Source organism: Aptenodytes patagonicus, chromosome 1 (assembly GCF_965638725.1).
Source record: "Aptenodytes patagonicus chromosome 1, bAptPat1.pri.cur, whole genome shotgun sequence".
NCBI classification, from domain to species: domain Eukaryota; kingdom Metazoa; phylum Chordata; class Aves; order Sphenisciformes; family Spheniscidae; genus Aptenodytes; species Aptenodytes patagonicus.
Window position 1 is genome coordinate 121,867,855 of NC_134949.1, and position 24,132 is coordinate 121,891,986.

The 24,132-nt window shown below is 44.7% G+C and overlaps 2 protein-coding genes and 1 long non-coding RNA gene across 5 annotated transcripts in view; 2 read left to right on the forward strand and 1 right to left on the reverse strand.

Moving 5' to 3' along the window:
• URB1 (URB1 ribosome biogenesis factor) overlaps window positions 1-7,117 on the reverse strand; it is a 59,466-nt gene extending 52,349 nt beyond the window's left edge. Inside the window, 5 exon segments of the mRNA XM_076352961.1 lie at window positions 273-369; window positions 2,517-2,649; window positions 4,690-4,841; window positions 6,457-6,596; window positions 6,988-7,117. Coding sequence (XP_076209076.1) covers window positions 273-369; window positions 2,517-2,649; window positions 4,690-4,841; window positions 6,457-6,596; window positions 6,988-7,117 — 652 coding nt within the window.
• A 368-nt stretch (window positions 7,118-7,485) lies between these two features.
• On the forward strand, window positions 7,486-8,719 carry LOC143155890 (uncharacterized). The gene is made up of 2 exons (XR_012994497.1): window positions 7,486-7,858; window positions 7,958-8,719. It is a non-coding gene; the product is annotated as an uncharacterized LOC143155890 (long non-coding RNA).
• Window positions 8,720-17,290: 8,571 nt separating this feature from the next.
• Window positions 17,291-24,132, forward strand: part of EVA1C (eva-1 homolog C) — a 40,545-nt gene continuing 33,703 nt past the window's right edge. For all 3 annotated transcript variants that reach the window (XM_076352986.1, XM_076353002.1, XM_076353011.1), the window contains exon 1: window positions 17,291-17,520. In XM_076352986.1, the coding sequence (XP_076209101.1) occupies window positions 17,394-17,520 (127 nt within the window). In that variant the 5' untranslated portion in view covers window positions 17,291-17,393. The remainder of the gene's footprint in view (window positions 17,521-24,132) is intronic.

Here is a 24,132-nt window from a genome sequence, read left to right on the forward strand (position 1 = left end):
AAGTTATACTACATTTACCTTTTTTACATCTGTGTCACTAAGGGCTTCCTATTTTTGCAGAGTTTTTGCAGATAGCAAACGTTATTCTCAAGCAGAAGAAGCACTCACTAGAATACGGAAGAAGTTTAAAGCTTTTCAGGTAATAAGATTAAAAATATGTATTTTGTATCTTATTAGTACTGTTTAACTGGTTCACATTTTGAATTAGCTCATATTTATTATCACCTATAAAAGACTGCCTTAAAAAAAAAATACAAGCAATTGTGAACTACCTTTTAATTCCAGCACCTGTGTCAAGATTGCATTGTCACCAGCAATTAAAAAGGAGAGAGCAAACTGAATATAGGCCATACGGACATCAGGTCTCCCCTAAAAAAGATAAAAGGCACTGTTAGTGTACAGATTGTACACAACCGCAAAATTAATACTGGCACAATTGATTATCATTATAAGTACTATAAACAGGTAAATTAAACAACTTCTATAAATATGTTGCACATAGTCATACACATATATGAATATGCAATACATCCACGGTATATTCATTTGAAAAACTTCTTGCGTTAAGCAGATCACAGTCTGTTAAAGTTAACATCAAAAAGGAAGGCGTCCTAGTTCACACATTTTTCAGTTCTCAACATACAAGAGCGGCCGTAAATAAAAAAAAAGAAAAGGTTAACAGTAGTTTCATGCCAAACCCTGTACACACATCACTGAACATCCTCACTTCTGCACCACTTGGTACACTGCTCAATTCACAAAAACACTCAAGAACGGTAATGACAGTAGTGCTGCTGCAATTTCTTATGATACACGCTTCCAGAGCAGCGCCAGTCTTGGAAACTCCTGCTGCTCGCTGCCATCTTTGAGCTGCAGTGCATTACACACATCTCTCAGCTACTCAGGGAGCTACCCGGGTCATGCGACTGAGACCAGCCAAAAAAAAAAAAGCTCTTAGAAAAGGGGCTAATATGTTATAAAACTACAAATTCAGGCACAGTGGAAGTAACGAAAGCTTTGCCTGGAAAAGCATCATAGGATATGAACATGATTTGTAATTTTTTGAAACTTACTGTGCAAAATTAAGTTGCATGTAAAAATGCCTGAAAGAAGATACTGACTAGGCTAAACATAAGGCAGAAGTGACTCATGAAAGGGTTGAAAGAAGAAACAAAGAGAAAGAAATGAGATTTTTCTGTAAGCTTTGGGCCTGATATTTTTGTATTAAAAATCCACCTCTGACAGCCAGTTGCAACATAATAATTTCACTGAAAGCTGAGCAAGAGTAAGATCTTCAATCCGTTTTTGGGAACTTTTTTCCTTGTACCTTACTTGCATATCTAATAAGCCTGTGGTCAGAAGACTACCTACATCCAAGCATTTTAATTTAAGGGGTGGAGGTACTCCTAAAGACAACTTCTGCACTAAGGTCAAAAACCATGACATCTGACATTCCCAAAATTGTTTACATATAAAGCAATCAAGTAGAAGGCAAAAAACCAAACACACCTTTCTCCCCGAAACCACCTTTTACAGTCTCATTTGTCACCACAGATGGCATAAACCCAACACAAACATACACATTTATTCTGCAAGTCATCTTTAAAAACTAGAAACAATCCATCAGCATTGAAAATAATATTGGATTTACTATACACTTACATTTGGAATGAAATATAAATATTCTTGTTCTGAAACACTGGTTCAGGTCAACCCTGATTATTTTTAGCAAACGGAAACAAGAAATAAAGTTCCTTTTGGAAAAAGAGGACTGACTTTTTCTACTCACTCACATAACCTCCTTAAGGATTTCCACCAAGAGATTGTTTAAACGTATTTTCAAATGCAATTACTCTGACTGTACTAGCCCAGACTGTACTGGGCAAAATCCTCTCTCCATTTCTACAACCGCAGAACCTCCATTTATTTCACTGGGACCAAACTGCAATCCACATATTGGAAAAAAGACTGAGCTCTTCCCAAAAGCACGACTGAATAGCTTTCAGAAATTTACCATCACTTTCACTCCTTTTTAGACATCAAAAGGATGGCCCACAGAAACTAAACGTTCATATTTCACCACAGCTTATTAGAAACAGACAAGGCACTTAGATATTTTGCAGTAAATTCTACAAAGCAGTGTAAAAACAAGGTTATCCTGAGGAGCTCTGCACCCTGACAAGATGAGAAAGACCAGCACAGGATGGAAAACAAAGCAAGCTATACCTCAAGGGTGCAGGCCAGCTCTCCCACTATCGCAGATACTCAGAAACATCTGCTGGGGATTTCCTATATAAGTAGATGGGAGGCTCTTGCCCCATAGATCAGTTCTGCTGCCAATTAGAAACAATCCAGAAGCATTTCAGCCTGACACAGGACAGGAAGGAAGAGGTAAGTTCTTGTAGATGAAAATAGAGCAAAAAGACTTTGGTAACAGCTTAGTTTTAAATACTTGGCAGAAGAAAACTGATGGAGCCATGGCGTAGCATTTCATGGCACACAGCAGCTTAATTTACCTTCTTACATCTTTTTTTCAATAATCCAGGCAGAAACTTATTATTGAAATCAAAATGGCTATACACATCCCTTGCTGAATCTGGCCCCTGAGCCACCATTGCTGACAACAGGGTAAGGCACACTCGACTCATCCTGAAACAAAAGGCAGAGAAAACCTGCAGGTTATTTCCAGGATGACAGTTATACAAACAACCAAGTCAAGAGATTAAAATTTAAAGAAAGATCTTATTCCTGTAAAAGAAATTATCCCACTCCACCTCCAACATCCACCCAAGCCTTCAGGAGTTTCAGGCGTGAAGCAGTTCTGAGTCAGTCCCAACACAAGCAATCAAGACAGCCGTTAGGAAAGTATCCCTAGTCATGCAAAGCTCTCACTGCAGTTGATGGGAGTTTTAGTTGAATATGTAACCAACCATTTTAATGACCATCACAATACAGATTTAGGCCAAACACACACTATTCCGCTATTGACTAAGAACATCAATCTTCTTTGTGAACAGCCTATTTCTACAAGCGTGTTTCTTGGACAGAGCCCCCAGTCCTGCAAATGCTTATGCTCTTTACTGCCACAAGCAGGTCCATAGGAGCTACAGCTGATGCTAAAGTTAAGGACACACAGAGCGTAGGCCAAAGTAAGACTGCATTTTTTGTGTTTTAGCTGAATGACAGAGGTTTTCTTCAGTTTAAGTATGCAGCATGGTCTTGTCATGAACTAAATCCCAAGATCTACGCTCAGTTTTGATTCTTGCTCACTGACCACTGGGAAAATTTGCCTGAGAAAACAGAAGAGAAGTTAAAACAACCAAAACCATTATTTTAGGCAGGGATAACGGCAACTGGGAAGGAGGGGAGAGAGAAGAAGGGAACAGGGAATGCCTATTTATATTCTTCCCAAAAATTAAGCTGTAATGAGAGCCTGGATATTCACTTTATAAAGTAGGATAAAAGGAAGAAAGTGCCAAAAGTTAAGAACTCCTAAATTCGTGGGAGTTTGCCATTTATTTCAACGGGAACATGACAGGGCCATCGGGTACAAGTCTGCAGACCTCCATCATCTGAATAGCCACTACCCATTAAGGGTTTTGGAATCTGTCCATCATGTTTCATTCACGGACAATCTGTAAGAAAGCCATATGATTAAAGCAGAGATCCCATCTAGACATACCACCACAATAAAATCCCTTTGCACATCAAAGAGGTAGCGCAGAAAAAGCAGAGCATATACCATCAGAATACCATCAGAAATCTGCAGCCTCCTCTATGCAGGTTCTAGAAGGATTTCTCCAAAAGCTGTAATCTTTAAATGCTAATAAGAAGTGTGGGTATTGCATAGTTTCAAAATTTATTTTACAATATACCTATCCACTCGTATTTCGGATTCTATGTACAGTTAAAATGCTTGTTGCAATAAAATCAACTGAGTGGTGCAAGAAGCGCGGTTGCGTCCATGAACCGGAAAGCAGAAAATGCTTTTCTAGTTCTGGCCTGTCCAAAGACCGAAAGACAAGTCATTGGCCTTGGACAAGTCATTTGCAGTCTCTATTTTTCTCTCTCCCTTCCTCTTCCTCCCAGGTTTGTATTAAAATTTCTCTGGCACTTGGAACTTCTCTCACCCTGTCCACAGAGCATGAGAAATTGTTGTTTAGACTGGACTAGATAACACAAGTGCTTAAATTAGCCTAAAATGGCATTAGATTTAAGAGACAGGAAAAGTTACAGAGGAAAAGCCAGTCTGAAAGCAAAAATTCTATTATAAACATGGAAATCTGACTACAAAAAATACAGGGAAATAAAACACTCAAGAGCAGCTCTTTTTGCCATCACGAGACAGACTGCTCAGCCTCTGTGAACTACAAGAAAGCCTGTTCCTCCCTGCTCCATGCAGTACATTTCACTTCACAAACCAAGTAGCATTAAAACAATAGGACTCAAGAAAAGTATCATATAGCATTAGATTGTGTATTGTATCAGAGCTTCCACCTTGTAAAGACTTCCACGTGCAATTACTTTATGAAATGTGGAACAATATCACTAAATAAAGGTGGATTATTAGCAATAAGTCAAGCTGAATTTTGCAACGTCTTGCACACATGTGCAAGACCCAGACAGCCCGCCGGGATCAATTCAGAACAACTGACAGAGATTCTCCGCAACAGTACGGAGAAGACTTACCTGTGATTTTCAGAATACAAAGCAGCATAGACCAATCTCATGTAGGAATGAATCAACTTTTTGACTATGTTCATTCCCACAACAGAAAAATGGGAGAGGTCACTGGCTGTCCTCAGTAAAATGGCTTCTAGAGCTTGAAAGATTAATAGCATCTGTAAGATATAGAACTATGTTAATATCTGCCAATATCGGGTACGGCCTGAAATTAACTGAGCAAACAGTAACAAACACCATTAAAAAAAAAGAGTAACCCCACCACAAGAGGAAAGCTTCCACATATGAAGTCAAAGTTAACTTCTGAATTCTCTCCCAAATTAATGCTTCCTCTTCTAAAGGATTAGTTCTGAGTGCGAATTTTTAAGGAAGCCCCTATGCAGATACTATATGAAAAACTAGAGAACCATAGGAGGTCAGCCGAGTCCTCTTTTTTTCAGTTGCCAAACCCATATTTGGCTCATGCCATCTCACAGGGACCTGGCACTGGGGTGGGAGGGGAACCATGAGCGTGTGAGGGTGAATGTGTGTGTGAGTGTGCTTGTGGGTGTGCATGTGTATGCATGCGTGCACGTGCGTTTGCCCCTCTGTGTGTGTGCATGTGTGCATTTGAGTGCGTGCGTGCATGTCAGCGTCCGTGTGCATGCATGTGAGTGCGTGCATGTGGGTGTGTGCATGCATGTCAGCGAGTCGTGTACGTTCAGTAGTAGGGAGGGACAACCTCCACTGGAAGCCCAAGCCAATGTGCTGACTGAAGGCCTGTGCAATCCTGGACAAATAAACTGAACGTAAAAAAAGAGCCTCCCCCCCCACACACACGTGAATTGAGACCCACATGCATGATTTATCTGCGTATGCGCAACAGCCGCTTCTGGGGATGCAAACACCAACTGCAGTGCGAATCTCAGCACAGGCTGATGGATCTTGGAGGCCCTTTTCCAGCTGGAGGCCAAGGCCTAGGGCTAATGAACCCACGCTTTAAGAGACAACTGCTAGTAAGTACACAATGAAACATGCTGGAGAAAACCATCGGAGCTGCTCCAGTCTTGCAATGAACTCCTTCTAGATGAATCCAGAGTCCACACAGCACTGGGATTGTATTCATTACAAGTATTAGCCTCTATTAGTAAAAGGATCTTGAAGAAAGCATGTCATTGAACGTGACACAGGTCATCGTTACACAGACAAAAATGATAATCTAAGGCAAAGACCAACAAGTGGAGGTTAAAAAGAACACTATCCAATTTTACGTTGTAAGCAGATTTAAGTTAATAATGCTGCCCCAGTATTCATAGTGAAAAGAGTTTTTTAATTCTTTAGTTCATTCATCATATTCTGATGAGGATAAATTGTGTTCAGCTCAGATGAGAAAAATGAGGTCAGCTTTACCAGTGGCTTCCTAGAAATACTGATGTATCAGGGAGATGTCTAGTTACATAAAAACAATTATTTTCATTGGACAATTTTTTTTTGTTTGCTTAACTTCTTCTGTTGATCCCCTTATTTCATAAATGGTCTTCTGATAATATTTAAAGAACCTTAACAGCTTGACTTTGGCAGGACTACTGGTTGTGGTTATCATTAAATCCAGGAACATCTTTGCACTGAAAAGGACATTTCCCATTTGATCAGTGCTTCTGCCACTGTGACTTCCAGAAAACAAACAAACAAAAAAAAAACCCCACACCAAATTATCAGTTATTTATGCTGCAAAGCATTTCTTCGGCAGTTCCTCTCCCAGTCATTAAACTACAACACCCACGGCCAACTTACTTCACTTTCAGGCTTCCTTTCGCCGTCCAAAAGTTTGAATATTTCAGCACACTCCATGGAAATTTTTATGTATCCCTCCACGACGTCATATATTTCAGGTGATGGCAGCGTCTTAGCAACGGAGACGAAGGTCTCTAGACCTGCAACGCGGGAGTTTCACGCGGGGAGCCAGCGCCTCGCGTGTGACACGCTACGAGCCGCCCCCCAGGGCCCGGACGCGCCGGCACTGCCGCCCGGGGTCTGCGACGGGCCCACGGCGTACGGGACCAGCACGTGCCCACAGTATAGTAACAGCAATCGTCGTCATCATCATCATCATCGTCATCCCCTCGACGTCGCTCTGGGGGCAGGAAACGTCTCCGGCTCCCCGGGGAGCCGCTCCAGCCCCTGCTGTGCCGGCGGAGCACGCCTTTACCTCACGACCGCACCGCACCGCCCCGCCAGGCACGGACAGAGCCGAGCATCCCCGGCACGCCGGCCGCCGCCGCCACCCCCCGCCCGGCCCGGCCCGGCCCGGCCCTCCCCTCTCACCCTTTCCGGCAGTGGCGGGGTCCCGCAGCAGCGCCTTGAAGCGGGCGCCGTTGAACTCCTCCTCCACACGGCAGGCTCGCTTGGCCGCCGGCGGGCCGGCCGCGGGCACGCCGCGCCGCTTCACCGCCATGCCGTTGCCACTGCCCCGCGAGGGCCGCCCCGGAAGCGGCCCTGTCGGCGGCGCCGCGCACCGGCAGGAAGGGGCGGCGGCAGCGGCCTCTTCCCCGCCGCGGCCCCGCTGCCAGCGAGGCGGGGGTGGCGGTGCTCCCGGCCCGGGGAGCGGAGCTGGGCTCGGGCCCTGAGCGAGCACGGCCGGCCGGGAGCAGCGGGGCCGCGCCTCTCCCGCCGTGAGGAGCCGAGGCTCGGCTGCAGCGTAAGGGCCCCCCGCGGCTTGCTGTGCGTTCAGCCGGCGGCCCGTGCCGTGCAAGGGCAGCCTTTCCAGCCCCCGCCCGCCCCGGGCCGATCTCCCTCCGTGAGATTTCCCGGCCTTACTGCTCCTCCAGCCTCTGCCCCAGCTGCCTTGCGGCTCATACAGAGCCCTCTCCCCAGCAGCGCTGCCCCGCGTTTCCCCGGCCGCCCCTTCCGGGCTTTCCAGGTGGAAAGTGCCCCCGCTCCGAAATCCCCCTCCGCTGGCACGGGCCTAGTTTTGTGAGGCAGCCGTGAGCACTTGGCCGCTCATTTCTGCTGGCGGACCTGGCCCTGTCACACATTTCAGTTGACGCTTCCTTGCCCGAAACTGCCCTGCACATACAGTTACTGCATGTCGGACAGCTGCCCTTCCAGCTGCCCCGGGCATTCAGTCCCCGGGGCGAAAAGCAAAGGCACTTCGCACGTGTGCGTGCATAAAAGCATAAACTACCCTTTGCATAATGTGAGTATGCGTTTGGTTGTCAGCGCAATCAGTGCCCAAGTTGACAAAAAGCATTAAAAACAGTTACCGTGCCTTTTCTTTCCTGCGCTTGTCTCTCAGGATGCTTTGGTCGCCCCATTTGAAGCGCAGCCACGCAGTCCTGACTGGTACCGCTGAAGGGTGAAAGCTTCTGGGGTAGGGGGGCTTCAAAAGCAGAGCTCCAGCACCCTGCAACAGTCTCTCATCCGTCGCTGCTCCCAAGGCGAAGCAGGTTTTTGTCTCCACTGGCACCACAGTTTCACAGGACTGCAGTCCCATGCAGTCCTGAACTGAGGAGACACAAACTTTGGAGTGGAAGGGGAAAGCAGGCGTGCCAGGAAGCAGGGAGAGGAGAGAACTTCTTCAGATACTAGGGAAAAGGTTAAATGGCTGTTGTTTGCAAAAGCAATAGTCAGAAACTGATTTCCAATTAACAGGCTGTGTTTCCATTACATTTTCAAATCTGTCTGGTTAAAATACCTTATATAAATAACAATTACAAACAAATAATGAGACACTATACAAGTGTACTGGTTGCCTGTCAGCCTGTGAAACACATTACTCAAGGCGGCCAAATATATTGTTCTCTAGACTTAAATTGAAACCAGAGGTTTTGCTTTCAGCAAGAGTTATTTCAAGAGAAGCATAGCGATAACGAGGAATGGAAAAAGTCCTGTTCCAATAAACTGTTAGATATGAAATGCCAACAGTTGAAACAGTAGTGGAAGATAAAGGAGATTGTTATGTCAGTAAGAGAAAATTAAAATCAAGTTAGAGATCTATCCAAAATCGATTCTTTTTCCTAGTCACAAGTAATAAATAAAGGCAATATTAATATCTTTATGTTTTTCCTGACATGAGTTTTTGTTAAAACTGGTTTTTTACTGTTAAAAAAAAGTGATCCAGAAGAGGGCAACATTAACAGCCATTCTAGGATTTAGGATGGACAAATGCTTTAATGTTGATGGAAGATGCTGCAATATTTTGAGAACAGATGGTGGAGTAAAATAAACGAAGGTAAAGTTAGAAGGCACAGAAGGGTAAAATAAAAGGAGTACATAAGACTGGGAAAAAAAGGAAATGTGAAAATATTAATTGCTAGATACTAGGTACAAGGGCTTTTTTAAAGTAACAGAAGAGCTAGGCTAAAAAGCATTAAGCTGCTAGTTACATCATACTCCAAACTCTGTTAATCATTTATGATATTTCCAGAAATACTTAATTTTAACTCAGTAGATATCAACTATTTTTCTGCTTGTTTTGATAGCAGTTTCATTTGGTATTCACCACAGTATAGCAAATAATATGCAAAGGCACAATTCAATTCTTCCATAAAATTCTGTTCAATTCTTCCATAAAACATTATTGATGGGTTGTTCTGGATGATGGGAATCCTTTGTTTCAACCTTAGAGTTTTCTTGAAAATTAGTTGAAGGTCTGCAGATACACAAATGCATTTGCAATTCCAGAAATTGGGGGGCACATAATATGGAAAGTAAATAACATTCTCAAGAGGGAGCTGGTTTGTTTTTGAGGGGATGAAAAGGAATGCTAGAGCTGAAAAATACTTATGTAACACAGCTTTTAAAAGGCTCAAAGCACTCATACTGATACCTTCCAGGTAAAAGTCATAGTTGTCAGACTTACAAGCTTGATCACTATCATCACACCATATTTCATAGAATAGCTAGTATAAAAATATTACTGCAAAATGCTAGTGAAAATTATTGTAGTTTCAACTTTAAATTCAATTATTCTCTCCCCTCGCTGCCTGAGTAGCTGTCATAGGCTTTAATGAGGATGATGAGGAAGACTGTTAGTTTCACATCAAGCCAGATTACTTCCACGTTCTTGCCGTAGAGTACTTTGAAGCCTAGGTCCTTTTCCTTCTCTATTATGTCTATGACAATTTTCCTCCCCCAAGTCTGTTTTTTGGCCAGTTCCATTCATGGAGGCCCAATCGAAGAATGAGACATCAAGCTCAGACAAAGTTCATCTGCTCTGTTGTGCCTACATGTTTAACAGATGTGAAGTGAATGAGTCAAGTATTAATTTCTGAGCTGCCCAGTTTTCAGTAAATCGAAATATACTTCTGTGATCCTTGCCAGATGAACATATAATCATATCCAAGATACACATTGCTCCTTTGGCATTTGCTAGTCTGAAAAATAATTCTTAGTCCCTCTCATGAACCTTAGCTCTCACCCTTGTTCAACGAACAGTTCCAGATACAAAACTAATCGAGCCAGGTGACCCATTCCTGCATCAGCCGTAATCTGACCTCGGAAGCCTTTACTGGCTTGGATAGTATCTAGAGTAACAAGCCCCAGCCCCGCAGCCCTGCCTAATTTGCCTTTGCCTCCCAAACTTGAACATTATTCCTAGCTCTAGGATCCTCACTCATGCAATCCTGAAGACAAAAACTGTTTTGGCAGATTAGGCCAGTTCTTACCCAATAGCTTCATCAAGGTCTACCTTCTGGTTTCAGCCATAAACTCTCCTGTCTTGTTCACCCAGCCCCTACCTCTGGCCTTGAGCTATAGCTCAGCGATACTTGCTATGCCAGCCCTCTAGCTTAAGCCTGTTGATGCGAACTTGTATCATTTCCTAACCATGCCCTGGTGACCCTTACTAAGCTCAGCCTGATCTCCTGGCCTGCAACCTCACACTACAGATGAGCGACTATCCCTATGAGTAGGGCTGCTGATAGACCCATACCTCGACAGAGCTATACAGCCCATGCTAATCCCGGATCAGACTTGACCTTTAAAACCACTGATGTTTGGTTTAGCGGAGCCCCTGCCAGTTACGGTACCACTGCACCACTACTGCTCTCAGTGGTGGTATCACTTAATGGCCGTATATGATCTGTGATTCCCTACTTTACACTAATTTTGGTCCAGAGCATGTAGGAAATGCAGTAGTTTCTTATCATGCATTTTTCATTTGACGTATAAGTTAATTATAGAAAGCATTCAGAGGGACTGAATTTCATCAAAAATCACATCTTTAAAACTGTTGTTCTCAATGTTCTTTCATGGTTTACAGAATTACTTCATAGAAAAGTTTCCTTCAGTTTTTCCCAAAATTTCAAGTTCCTGCGTGACATACAGCCGTTTATCAGATCTTTCCGCTTTCCAGCCTTTGACACCCGAGGCATGGGATTCACAGAGGGAGAGGGGGCGGATGCTGCCAAGAGATGGGTTAAGCGTCAGGACCGCTTCCTCAACACAGCCTCGCGAGAAAGGAATATTCCCAACACAGCCCAACACTATCACTTCTTCCTCATCACGTGTCCAAATACCCTGCGTCCCATACCCCCACCACCCTCGCTCTGGTCAGCCCAGTGCCAGCTCACACGCTTGGAGATACAGACATTGCAAAGCTTGAATTCCAGAAATTTAGAAACAAGGGCTCTGGGTGATGCACAAGAATGGTGTATGGACTCAGGAACTGAGTGGGCAGGCTGGACTGAGGCAATAACCCTAGTGAAACTGCCCTGCAATGCCAGTGCCTCTCTGGCATAAGCAGTTACAGCAATTTAGTAAAAGCACAACTTTTTTTGCTCTTGATGCTGAAAAACAAAATGACCCCTCCTCCTCCTCCAGTCTCTTAGTTTTTTCAGCTGGAGCAGCACTTTTCTGAATAGCTGAAGGAGTGCATTTTAAAATCTGACTAATGACAGTTTATCTTCCCTGCCATTACACTAGAGCCCTATCGATATCAAAGGACCTAACTCGCCTGCGGCGTCAGCAGTACAAACGTGCATTAGCACCAGGGTTTTGAGCCAGGGCACGGTATGAGTCGGGAATCAGGCTGCTTGCCCAGATGCTGAAGATGGATGGAAAGATCAGAAAAGAAGGGAAGAGGACAGAAGAGCGGGAAGGTCAGTGAGAAGACTGGGATGAGCTAGAGGAGGAATAAGCTGAAGGCAGCTGTAGGTATCTACTTGCGATAAACTGAATAAACCCTTTAGTTCAATGCACAAAACAGGACCTTTGGCACTATGGGATAGTTACAGCCAGAGGCAGAAAAAGGGTATCTTCCATGTTTACTGAAATCCTTCCCACCTTCTATACATAGAATAATCTTCAACCATCATCAAGCCCGAGTTAGTTTAACCATAGTCACTGAGCATCTCCAGAATTTACCATGGAACCCTTACGGTACTGAGAGGAAAAGCAAGCACTTAGAAACAATGCAATATTATTTTCAAATTTTGTTATTTGCTTCTAATTTTGGGGTGCTCAGGTTGAATTAGTGTAAGGTCTGGATCTCAAAACTGTTAACTCTCACTGATTAGATATTGATACGGGCTACTCTTTTCTGAAACACTACCAGTGTTGCATGCCTTTGCATACCTAACTTGAGAGACCTTGAGGCCTGATTTTCCAAGGCTTTTGAAAAAGTCACCAATTTTTCAGTGCTTTGACATTGATTCTGTGGCTTTAAAAAGCTGCTGTCTTGAGTTTCAAGTGTACAAAATCATTAGTTATTTTGGAAAACCTTAGCCTAAATACATCTTAAAGGCAAAACAGTGACAACAACCAGCCAAAAAGCAGGGTCATAAACCTGTAATAAGGCACTTTCACAAGTAAACAGGCTGATTTCCAAGACTGTGGTCCACCCAGCAGCTCTGTCCTAATGTCCTTCCTAAACTGAGAGGCAAGACGCATAATCTCTTCCAGTCCATCTTTGAAGATTCGTGTCAGGAGGTGACCAGGGATGACTTACGTGCTTTAAGAGGGCAAGGACAACAAAGCCAGGACCTTTTCCTTGGTGCGTTTGTTCTTCCTCCACCTTAGGTCTTTTTTTTTCTTGTTTCCAGCAGTAAGCTGTGTGAGATGGGGCATGCCTCTTACTTCATGTCTATACAAGTGCCCAGGTGTACTGCTAGAAAAAATAATCTGTACACAGGAGAGGTGCCAGTAAGACTGGCAGCATTCAGGAGGATGAGGAGCGGTGACCTTTTTCCTGCATGCAATGAGGAAGTTGGAATGAGATTTCATTCAGATGGAATAAAACACGAGGAGATTGGTTTTACAAACTTCGTATGTTACATCTTACTGCTTTTTTTGTGAAGTGGTCAGGGTCTCTATGGCAGAAAATAGCAAATATTTCCCCTCCTTCTAAACCTGCTGGGTGAAGTACTGTACTCTGTATTCATTCAAACTTCTGCTTACATGCATGAGAATGTTTCCTAACTACGGCTTGCAGAATTGGTCCTCTCAAGTTCAAATTACTGCACACTTGAAGATCTTGTTAGAACTTAAAATCTGTAGCACCTCGTGAGAACTTACAGCATCCAAAACACATTTAGAATTGAAAAAATACAAGAGAGCCTTCTCTACCACTATTTTCATTCTTGTATCCATAGAAATAGGGGTTGAATCGGGAAAAATGTGCTATGCTATTTTAAATAATCGCCATATAGTGATTACTGTAAAGCATGTGCTTTGTTTTAACTGGTCTGACACTCATTTCCATAGAAACAGGGAGAGGATAGCAGCACACTTGTTTGAACTGTCTTGTAGATTTCATCTGTGTCAGAATGCAGGAATATAAAGCATTTAAAAATGTGGGAAAAGTCTGGGGTTTTATACTTCAATTTTTTTTATCTCAAAAAGCCAAAGAGAAAATTAGTGAACTTCTTGGAAGTTTTATTCTGGGGGAAGAGAATGAAAATGACATATATCAGCTCCCAATAAATTTATTGGGGAGAAAAGAGGAAGAAAAAGCAGTAGGAGGTATAGTGGGGAGATGTGTGTTTATATGTATGTGAAAAAGTATTTCTGAGATTATATATTTCTGATAATTTCTGCTACTGTGCTATAGATCTTGTGGGTTTTTTACTAATAGAAAATTTTAGGCCATCTAACTCAACTGTCTTCTATTATTTCACATTGTTTGTTTGTTTCCTAACTGACAGCACTAATTTTATTTGAATTTCCATACACTAAGCCATGATACGAGTTTCAAATTGGCAGTTTGGCTGAAGTTCAGAGAAAAATGAACAATATGGAGGAAAAAGAAATGAAGAGCTCAGATTGTGGCTTTGCTCTTGCAATGCTTCCATGCAACAACACAGTTCCTGCATTTCTGACACCGTGAAATGATTTCTTTTCTCCCCAAGTTCAAAAGGGAGAAACTGTTTGAAGCAGACATGATATCTAGCCTGGATTCTAACTTACAGGCTTTCATTTTTTCTTTGGGGAAAAAATGGATCTCACTCCTGTTGATCATAAGGAAAGGCCAAGGCTGAGAGATTTTGTAATTCTACATGCTGAACGTGTCTGGATTAGTTACATTGTCTTCCAACTACTGAGCACTGCCAGCTTGTAGAAACTGCTTTCAAGGCTATGGCAAAGAAACACATTCTGCACATCAGGAGAAATAATACTTTCTGCGTCCCTACCTTTGTGTTTTACACTGCTGTCTCTATTTAAGCACTACCCATAGCAGGGAATAGCAGGGATTACCAAAACCATTACAGATTTTAGGTTAATATTGAATAGCAAAGTAGCCCCCGTTCGGGGAGGGGGGGTGGGGGGAGAGAAAAATAAAATAAAAAAAAATTGTCAATGCCATTTTACTGAAAGCACGTCTTCAATTCCTATTGGCTACAATGTCCATAAGTTGCTCTCCTCCATAGGAAGGCTTCCCTAAAAGGCAGATACCTACACATAGGAGCACCCAGCTGCCTCTTGTGTTGTTATTCAACCCTCACTGCCTCACCTCCCCGGAGGTTACCTACAACATTTTGAACCTCTCCCAGTTCAGTCATTCCACCTGAAAACTGCCTTTGCCTTTGGGTTATACCTGCACAGTGCCAAAAGCATACCAGGCTCATTCCTGCACCGCTGGATGGTCTTTTTCCTACAGCACCACGGGGCTAGAAAAGGCAATGTTATCTCATTGGAAAGAGAAGATTCACAGGTTCTCATTAGGCAAACAGCCCCGCAGGTTCTTCTGATTCAAAGACTTTCAAGCATGAGTACAGGATATTTCTCAGTGATTTTTGACATTCTATATATTCTTCTGCATTGATTGTGTACTTGTCACAGATCCATTGTCTACTCAGTCACACACAGCAGACTGAGTTGCCATCCTTGACATCTATGTTCCAGGGATTAGTGAGCAATTCAGAGAGAAGGAGGTGACGCATTTCCTGTTAGAGCTATAGCAGGTGGCCTGAGGATGAGATCTCTCTCCATTGACTGTATAGGGAGTGGGGGTCTGGCATCCTGAAGCCATAGATCATCTGCCTGCGCTCACTTAAAGTTATGGTAGATACGTAATTATGGTAGACATGGCAGGTGTGAAGTTAGGGTAGACAAGTAAGTAAGTTCACCATAGTCATCTAGACACCTTTCTAGAAGATCTGAGCATGGCTCCCAAATGCTTACTTTTATGGAGGGGTAAAAATCTGTGCTACTTATACCATTTCCCTGGTATTAATTTCTGCCCTCGGTGGAACTGACCTGTGACAGCAAGTGCAGGAAGTGGCAGATTAAGTGACCAGGAACGGCAAGATCAAGGGAAAAAATGAGAGGAGTAGGCAGGAGACTCCCAAAAGTCTCCTTCCAGTACTACAGTTGGAAGGCACAGGGTAACGGTTCAATTCAGAGGCAAACACTCTCCTTATCTGAAGCAGCCAGAAGGAAGAGCTTCACACACCTGGCAGAGCTACTGTTCTCTCTTCCCATCCGTGTTTGCAGTTGCAGATGCTTCAGAGCTATTCCATTTTATCCTGTTACTTCGGCATCTTTGATCCCATTTATCTGAGTTCAGTAAAACTTGATGGACTGTCCCTGACCTCAGGCAGGTTCGTGTGAAACCTGGTTTGCTCTTATCTGCCCAAGACTAAGGAAGCATGACTATTATGTACGCGTTACCCAGTTGTTATTCTGTGTGTGAGGAGGGAGAGGGTGAGGAAAGAAAGTAGATTCAGATTCAAACATGAAGTTCAAGCTGGTCAAAGTTCAGTGTAACCTCCGGAAAGAGGTGCCAAAGTTTGGAAATTCAAAGCTGGACATCATCCAACTTCAGTTGGAATAGGAGGAGAGGAATGGATTTAATAGAATTAGTTTGGTTCCGTCATCTCTCACCTACTCATTTTTTTTTTCAGGAGAAAGGAGATCAGTGCGAACATGCATGCCAGGATGTAAACACCTAGATGTTCTTGCCTACCGACTTCATACCCAAGCACAACCCCAGGGCAGAAGATGCTTTCATGCCCCGTTTCCAGTGTCGGTTCTAGGCTGTCTTTCCCGAGGGCAGCTCAGGAACTGGGAAATGAGTGTCCTGATTTATTCTCTTTAGTCCTTCATGCCTTAAAAGGAGCTCCAAATTATATTTGAAGGTGGCTTAGCAGGTTGTAACGACAAGTTGTTTGAACTTCCCACTGGTTTACTTTTCCAGTCTTACAAAAGATTTCAGGGAACAACCTGAACTCCCTCGAAGTAACTTCAAGATGTTTTCTCACTTTGCAATGAATGCTTTAAGCAAGCCTACACACTTCAAACTCAGCTATGCTGAACTGCATGGGTCTTAAAGCTAAGGGCTGCGATAAGGTGTTGTCAGGCAACAACATGAGGAAACAGAGAAAGGGAAATTTTCTTCTGCAACACGGAAGGGTCGGGGCCATTTCTTAACACAGCTGTTTGCCCACCGAAATCCCTCATCCAGGGATCCTGCCGGGCAAAACTGTCAGCTGGGTTTCCCCCCGAGACCCGTGAGCCAACGTATGAAGACAGGAGCCGGGCTGGAGTAGTAGACTTGGCAGGGTGTGGCATGTGGGGCAAGCAGGTCTGAAGGAGGGAAAGCAGGGAAGCTGCGCTGCGGGGCACAGGGAGTGATGGGGAGCGACGGGGAGCACCTTGCATCTGTCTTGGGAAAAATACAACCAGGGAAATGTTGTCACATGAGTCAGGGCGTGTGTGTAAGTCCGTGACAGCCCTCCGACCATTGCCAAGCAGGAATGAGGGGGAAAAATAAGTTAAAAATAAAGCCCTTCGCACGGGGTGTGAAGGCGAAATCATGCCTCTTCGCCGAGAGGGAGGCGCCGGGACCTCGAACTGCCCGGAGAGGGGTGGGGAGAGCCGGGGGAGGGCGGGCGAGGTGCAGCCGGGTCTGAGTCAGCCCGGCCCGCACGATGTGCGTTGAGGGCAGTGCCAGGCACGGCGTCGCAGAGAAGCCTCTTCCCTTCCCCACCGCCCTCGTGGGCTCCCGCGCGGCGGCGGCGGCGGCGACTCGCCTCCCGGGGCCCCGCGCCGGCCGGGATCCCCTCCCGCCGCGGCGAGGGGCGGCTGCGCTGCGGCCTCGGCCTCGGCCTCGGGCAGGGCCGCTCCGCCCTCTTCCCGCGCCCCGCCGCCCGCGCGGTCCCGGGGCAGCCGGCGCTGCCCCGCGGCGGAGGGCGCCCGGCGGGCAGGGGGTGGCCGTGCCGCCAGCCGGGGCCGGCTCCATCATGTGAGGCGGCGGGTCTGCCCCCCCGCCCCGAGCTGCCCTTTCCCGCACCATGAGGGAAGGGGATGCGGGGCAGCACCCACGCCGGAGACAGGTAGAGCCCGGGCGGCTCCTCCGCCTCCTTTCCTGCGTGATCCTCGTGTGCAGCGCGGAGGTCGCGGCGCTCGCCGACTTCTCAGGTACGGAGCGGGCGCGCCGGCGGCGGCGGGAGGGCCGGGACCGACTAACGGTCACCCGGGACGCGGTGCCCGGCGCGGGGGCTGAGGGGCGCGGCGTCAGGGCTCGGGGCTCTGCCGCGGCGGCTGGGGGGCTCTGTGGGGCTCGGCGGCGGCCGCCGGGGCAGGAGGAGGGCACCTGCGCCCCGCCCGCCGAGCAGGGGTCCGGCGGCGCTCCCGGCTGCCTGCCCTCCGTAACGCCTCGGGAGGGGAGCCGTCGTACCCCGGCACCCCCGGACAGGCGCGGGCGCGAGGTGCCGGCGCTCTCCGCCGCGGGAGGGCCGGGGCTGCCTGCCTCCTGCGCTCCCCGGCCCGGTGGCGGACCCCGCCCGAAACAGCTCAGAAAGCTGCGTATTGACCGGCGAGCTCCAGGCACGTCGTGTCCCGGAGCCAGGGCGCGGGCCTGTACCCAGGGGAGCAGGGGCGCATGATTCAGATGTGCCGTAGCTGCGGCACCGTGTGAAGGAGGGGAGGAAGGAAGAGGGTTAAGAGCTTCCAGAGGGGTCAGGTGGGAAGGGATGTGAGGACTTGAACTGTCGGTTTCTTCTCAGCTGCGCGATGGGAAAACTATGCGTGAATCGGCCAGGGCCTGGCCAAAAGTGCGTGGAAGTCCCTGGAAAGATTCCCACTTTCTCCTGGAGACTTGGAGTCGGGCCCTGAGTGAGCCGTCCTTAACTCCGGCAGCGAACAAATGCTGCACTTCTCTCTGCTGGGAGAGTGTTTCGCCTCGTAGCGCTGGGATGGTGAGAGTCGCTTCAAAGTGAGCAGAGGCGCTAGTTGTCATTCAGAAATCACGTATGTGATCACTGCGAGGGTGCTGTGTCAGTGCAAAATGAAATGACTGTAGAAACTGGAAAGGTGTCCTTGTTTCCAGCAGAACAAAGAAGCAATCTTTCTTTTCTGTTTGAGAAAACTGCGCTCTTGTAACTTTCCTTATGCTCCAGGACATCTCACTGCTGTTAGAAGGTTATTTAGAAGAGCGGTTTCTCTCCTTTCTGTATTTCACAGTAAGCATAGTATATTCCTGGCAGTCGCAAGCTTAAGGAACTGCCTCTAGGGCAGAAAGCAAACCTTACCCGTAATGAACAGAGCAGAACTTCCCAAAAGCCAGCTGAGTGCACCGGAACAAAGTTAGTATATAATTAATAGTCCAAATGTGTTGTTATGCATATTAATGCAGTTTGTGTTAATACAGTTCAAAATGCTGGTGATGGTTCTGTAGAAACTATTTTCTCAGCAGTAGGAAAATAACAGTTTGTGATTTTATTATTGTGTCCGTAAGCCTGAACATTTCTAAGCAAGCAACGACCAAATATAAAGACCAGAATTATATACTTGGATAAACTATGTTTCTCCTATTAGATTCCTTTCACACGTAAAAGGCTTTTAAATGCTTGCTGTCCTATTCTTTGGTGGTTTTTTGGCTTAACTGCTGGCTTGTAGATGTTAGTTTTGGAATCACGTGGTAGTTCTCCACAAGAAAATAAAATAAATGTTCAAATTTTCCCTTTCAAATAGCCGCTGAGTTAAAAAATATCTCTCTAGTTTATCTAGGAAAGTTCCTCTCACAAAAGTCCATTCACTTTTCAAATGAAGTTATTTAGATAAGGTTATCCAAGGTACGTTTCAGAAGTACGGCTGTATTCAGTATTCATTGTGCACTGAACTTTCCAAATAGGTAGAATGACCAAGGAAAAATCTCTGTCTCACCCCAGAGATCAGTATTAAAAATGTCATGCAGACAATTCAGTAAATAAGATGTAGAAAAGAAAATCAAATTCTAAAACTGTTGCCAGACTGGGAAGTTTCCAGGCCTGAACAAATTCTGCTCACATTTTCTTTTTACTTTTAACATGGAGATCTAATCCAGAATGACAGAAAAGACCAAAATGCTACTGGAGCCTTTTAAAAAAAAGGTATCCAGAGCACACGGAGAAGTTTTTAGCTACTTCAAAATTAAGTGCTGTGGGCCAGGGACTGTCAGACGTAAGATGACACCGTGCGGTGCCATCCCCAGTCTGTTTAATACGTGTTAAAGAATTACAACAAGCTCCGTAACAGCAGCTTCAAGCTGAGCTTCTAGAGTTGCTGAATTTCCTTATTTGCGCCCTCCCTCAGCAGGAACAGCGACTTGATTTTCATAAGCTCTGTTGAATTTACATGAAAACAAATCTGCCCCGTTTAAAGGGGCAGCGCCCTGCAGCTGCCCAGGTGCAGGCAGCTCCTGGGGGATTATCCCGATGGATGAGGAGCGGGGAGCTGGCTCCCCCGGCTTTACCCACCACCTGCACTTTAACTTTTCTGGAAAGGGTCGGGTCTAACCCTGCCCTTCTGAGGGCAAAGCTTCCAGGCAGCCGGTTACAGGTTTCCATGTGCAGCCCGTGTCATAGCAAAAGGAACTGAGATCTGCACCTCGAATGTGTTCTGCGTGATTTGATCTGGTACTGGGAATTAAGGAGTTCACAGAGAATTGGAAGGCCAGTTGCTTAAACTTTTCCTCCTTTTCACAGATTTCAGGCTTTTATACTCAGATTATCAGGTGCATACTTTTTTGGGTCATTGCCTTTTCCGCTCTGTGTGTTTCCAGCATCAGATCTCTACCTCAGCAGCCCAAACTCTGTTCCTCTCTCCTTCTACCCCTTCCATTCTGACAGCTTTCTATAATCACTTCCCAGACTGCTGTCAGATTGCAACAACTGCACGTGTAATCTTTGTTGTTCTCTTTATGTATGCATTAAATTGTGCTAGCAATTCTAACCTGCCCAGGTCTTGTTAATCACAAGACCTAGCTGCTTGCTTGTAACAACACAAAGATGACCCCTCTTGGGATATGTTTGATGATTTGGAAAGGGGAGCAGGGAACAGTGTATGTGGATAGTGAAGGGTTATTCTTTCTTTTTATGTTTGACTTGTATTTATTTCCCCATTTAGAAAACTGTGGTCATTTTTTATGGATCACTTCACAGAACAGAAGCAGTGAAATCAGTACAGTATTTATCCCTCCCTTTTCATAAGAGAGGTTGGCAGCTGTGGCTGCAAGTAGAATCTCTTCATTTGGTTATTGCAGGTCAGTTGCTATTGTGGTCTTGTTAGTACTCTTGCCCTTACAGGATACAGAGCTGCAGGTTCTTGTTCTCATGTTTCTCAGTCCAGCTTTTAACTATGAAAAAAAAATTTTGTTGGTGGTTTTTGGGTTTTTTTTTAAGAAATTTCTTCACTGTGCAATAACATTTTATGAATCGGTATGTGAATTGGTGTTTTCTAGGGAGAAAAATGTTCTGAAACAAGACTCCAGCAGCAGTTCTAAATCAAACTCTGTGAGGAGGACTCAGTGTCAGTAAGCAAAATTAGTTTCTCCTTTTAATAACAGGAGATATTGGAGGTAATGTTGATACACACAATACTTGAAGATCTGCATGCTCTATTCTTCTCTAGCAGTTTGGTGGCAACAAAGAACATATTTATTAATTGCATTGGTTATTGAAAGTGGAGGTTTGCTCTGAGGTATGCAGTCCTCTATGTGATTAATTTTTAAAAGTGGAATCCAAGCATTTATGCCCAAATTTGAAACTGAAAGCTGAAGGTTTGGAAGAAGAGAGAGAGATTTAATCCACAGTTCTTTCCTTAAATCTTCATGCATATTGGTTTGATCCTACAGCTAGAGAATTTTCCTCCCCTCATGCCTGCTGTTCAAAACACATCTAAAATACCTTTTCACCAAAATACTTATTCATGTCCACAGTTTCATTCCTGCTTGACAAAGCCTTGTCCTCACGTTGTTTTTCTCAGTAATCACTCGCAGCTTTCACATTTCAGATCAGGTCCTAATCCAGGAGACTGAAGACTGCTGTGAATTTTGCTAATTCTCCAGTCTCTGGGAGCCAAAATCCTAAATACTCTGGGCTCCCAGGAGACTGTCAGAAGTGAAGAGGGACACATTTTTCAAGAAACCACGGCCACATGACAGTCGTTTCCTCACAGCTCCTCTATGTTCAAGGACTGGTTCCCAAAACAGGGAAAATAAGGAGCTGGCCAAAGCAGCAAACTTTATTTATACTTAACTTACATACTATACTTATACTTAACTTCTATACCTATACTGGTGCTATAGAAAGCCAAAGCCCAACTGCCTGCTACCACTGCTGCTGAGGGAGAGTTGGTTTTGCTGGGGACGGTGGCATTTGCTCAGGAGCGTGTACCTTCCCAACAGCAGGAGTCACTGCTCCCTCGTCTCATCCCCCTGCCCTCCTTGCTGGCAATGGGAAAAGTGCTCGGCTCTCCCCTTGGCTCTCTGTCCTAGCCCTGCTCCTTCTCCCACCTTTTCCCCATCTGCTGCAAAAGTGAACTGACCTCTTATCCATCTGGGAACAAATTCCTTCTCTCTGGCAACACTGAGGAACACCCATTCACCTTTTTTTATACCCCTTTCTTCCTCTTCTTCTTTTCTCCATGCTACTTAGAGCTTAGGCTTTCTGCTTGAACTGGCCTCCTTTGCTTACTTCATCAGTCAATCTCCCTTTCTTTACCTTAGTCTCAGCCAGGTTTTCTGGGCAGCTTTCAAGAAACGTGGCTGTAACCGAAGATCAAAAATGAAGTAACTGTGTGATTGCATAATTGGGCTGAAGAATGACTTTCTGGATGTGAACAGAAAAAGCAGCTGCTGCTTAGGTAGAGCCTTTTAATCTTTGTCCACTGGTGTCAACTTTTCTTTTTCCAGAACAGTTCAGACAGAACTAGGCATTGCTTTAACTCCATGGACTTGATCTTCTGACCCAACAATAGAAAACAAATGGATCTAATGAAAAAGCAAACCAGTTCACCCAAGAAATATAATCTGATCCTGTGCCCTTTCTGCATTAAAAGTTTCCATTAAGTTCTGTGGCATTCACCCATCCCAGATTCCCCCAGGCAAAAGGAAAGCAAACAAATGCTTCAAGCAAATGCTTTGTTTGTAATAACATGGCAGGATCAATCATGACCGACCACAATGATGCAGAGGTTTTTTTGTTGGTTTTGTGTTGGTCAGATAAAATCCCATATAAATTTTCTTGAGTCGTTTCTGTTGACTCACCGTGGCAAGTGGAGCTTGTCCTTCCACCAGGATATTTAAAGAGGTGCTAAAAGGAGTGATGTCGATGCATCTTCTTGATACTGCCTTGTAGAAGTCAAATGAAAATTTTGGTTGGTTTGTTTAAAGAAAAACATTCCATTTTAGAAACATGTTTTGGTAATATGGGAGTTAAACCTCAAAGTCTGGTTTAAAGTTTCTCAAAGTGGAGCAGGTTTGGATCTGGGGTTTGTTCTGTGGAACAAAGAGGTGTGTGTCAGAAGTGAGATTTTAGTTTAGATCATGGTGCTGAGATCCAAGGTTTTGTTTCAGGCCTCTCTCTGCAGTTCTCGCTGCTTTCCTGAGGAAGTGTAGCTTATGAAATACCATTTTAGATGTGGATTTTGCCTAATACTTTTTGTTAAATCCACTCATCAGGTTTAATCATTCTTGTTAGAGAAGTAAAAGCTTTGGTCTTACTAAGTTTCTACACATTTTGTGAGCGTAAGCAGCTAGGCCTTACTAGCATCCCCAAGAAAGGATGCTGCTCCAAAAGCTCTCCTGAAGTGAGTTAAAGCGTAGTGTGATGCTCCTGCCCCTACAACACGTTGGGAAATTCAGGCATGAGACACAAACCTATAGGAAACCTGACTTCCTGAGCTCCAGTGCTCAGAGACCAACGTGTTTGAGTCTGTCTTTCAGATTCTTACACCTTTGGGGCAGGAACTCTCTTTGTTCCCACTGTGCAGATTGCTGGCATCTGATACATCATATGTTATTTTTATTCAAAATAAAGAGCAGGGATTAGCTCCCCCCTGCCTTCCTATTCCATCTGCTGCCAATACCCTTCTTAGTAAGACAGAGCTTCCAGACAGTCTCAGCTTTATTAGAGAAAGGGGTTACAGACCTGTTCCAAATAAATACTCAGAGTTCGATGGAAGTGTCCCCAGACAGAGAAAGCACTGTCTGACCAGTCACCAGTTACCAGAATTCTGTCATCTGCCAACCATAATCTACAATTAAAATTGAAATATTTTGATATATTACCAAACACAGAGAAAATAGTGTCTTAAAAGGGAGCCGAAGAGCAGAAGGAGGCATGGTTGCGCCTTATTTGTTCAGCATTGGTGAGTCATTTCATCTGAATTTCTATGCATTTTAAGAGTTTTGTTTCAAAGGTCTATTGTGTGGCTTCTGGCAACAAATTAAATACCAGTGATGTTTGGCTCTTAATTTAGAATTAATTTTAAAACATCACTCATAATATAAGACCTGATTGAAAGCCTGTGGTCACTGGAAGAATTCCCAAGGATTTCACTGAGCTTTGGATGAGGGTCTCAACCCACAAATATCTGTTTATTTTTCTTCATTGTATTTATTCTTGGTTGGGAAGACAAGCATTAATTTTTCAGAATAATTTTGCAATTTTGGACTTTTCATTTCTTCAGGCTATAACTGAGTTGGGGACAATGAAATGTTGTAAAGAAAATCATCAAGCTATGAGGGTAAGGTGGGGTTTTTTTTTTGCT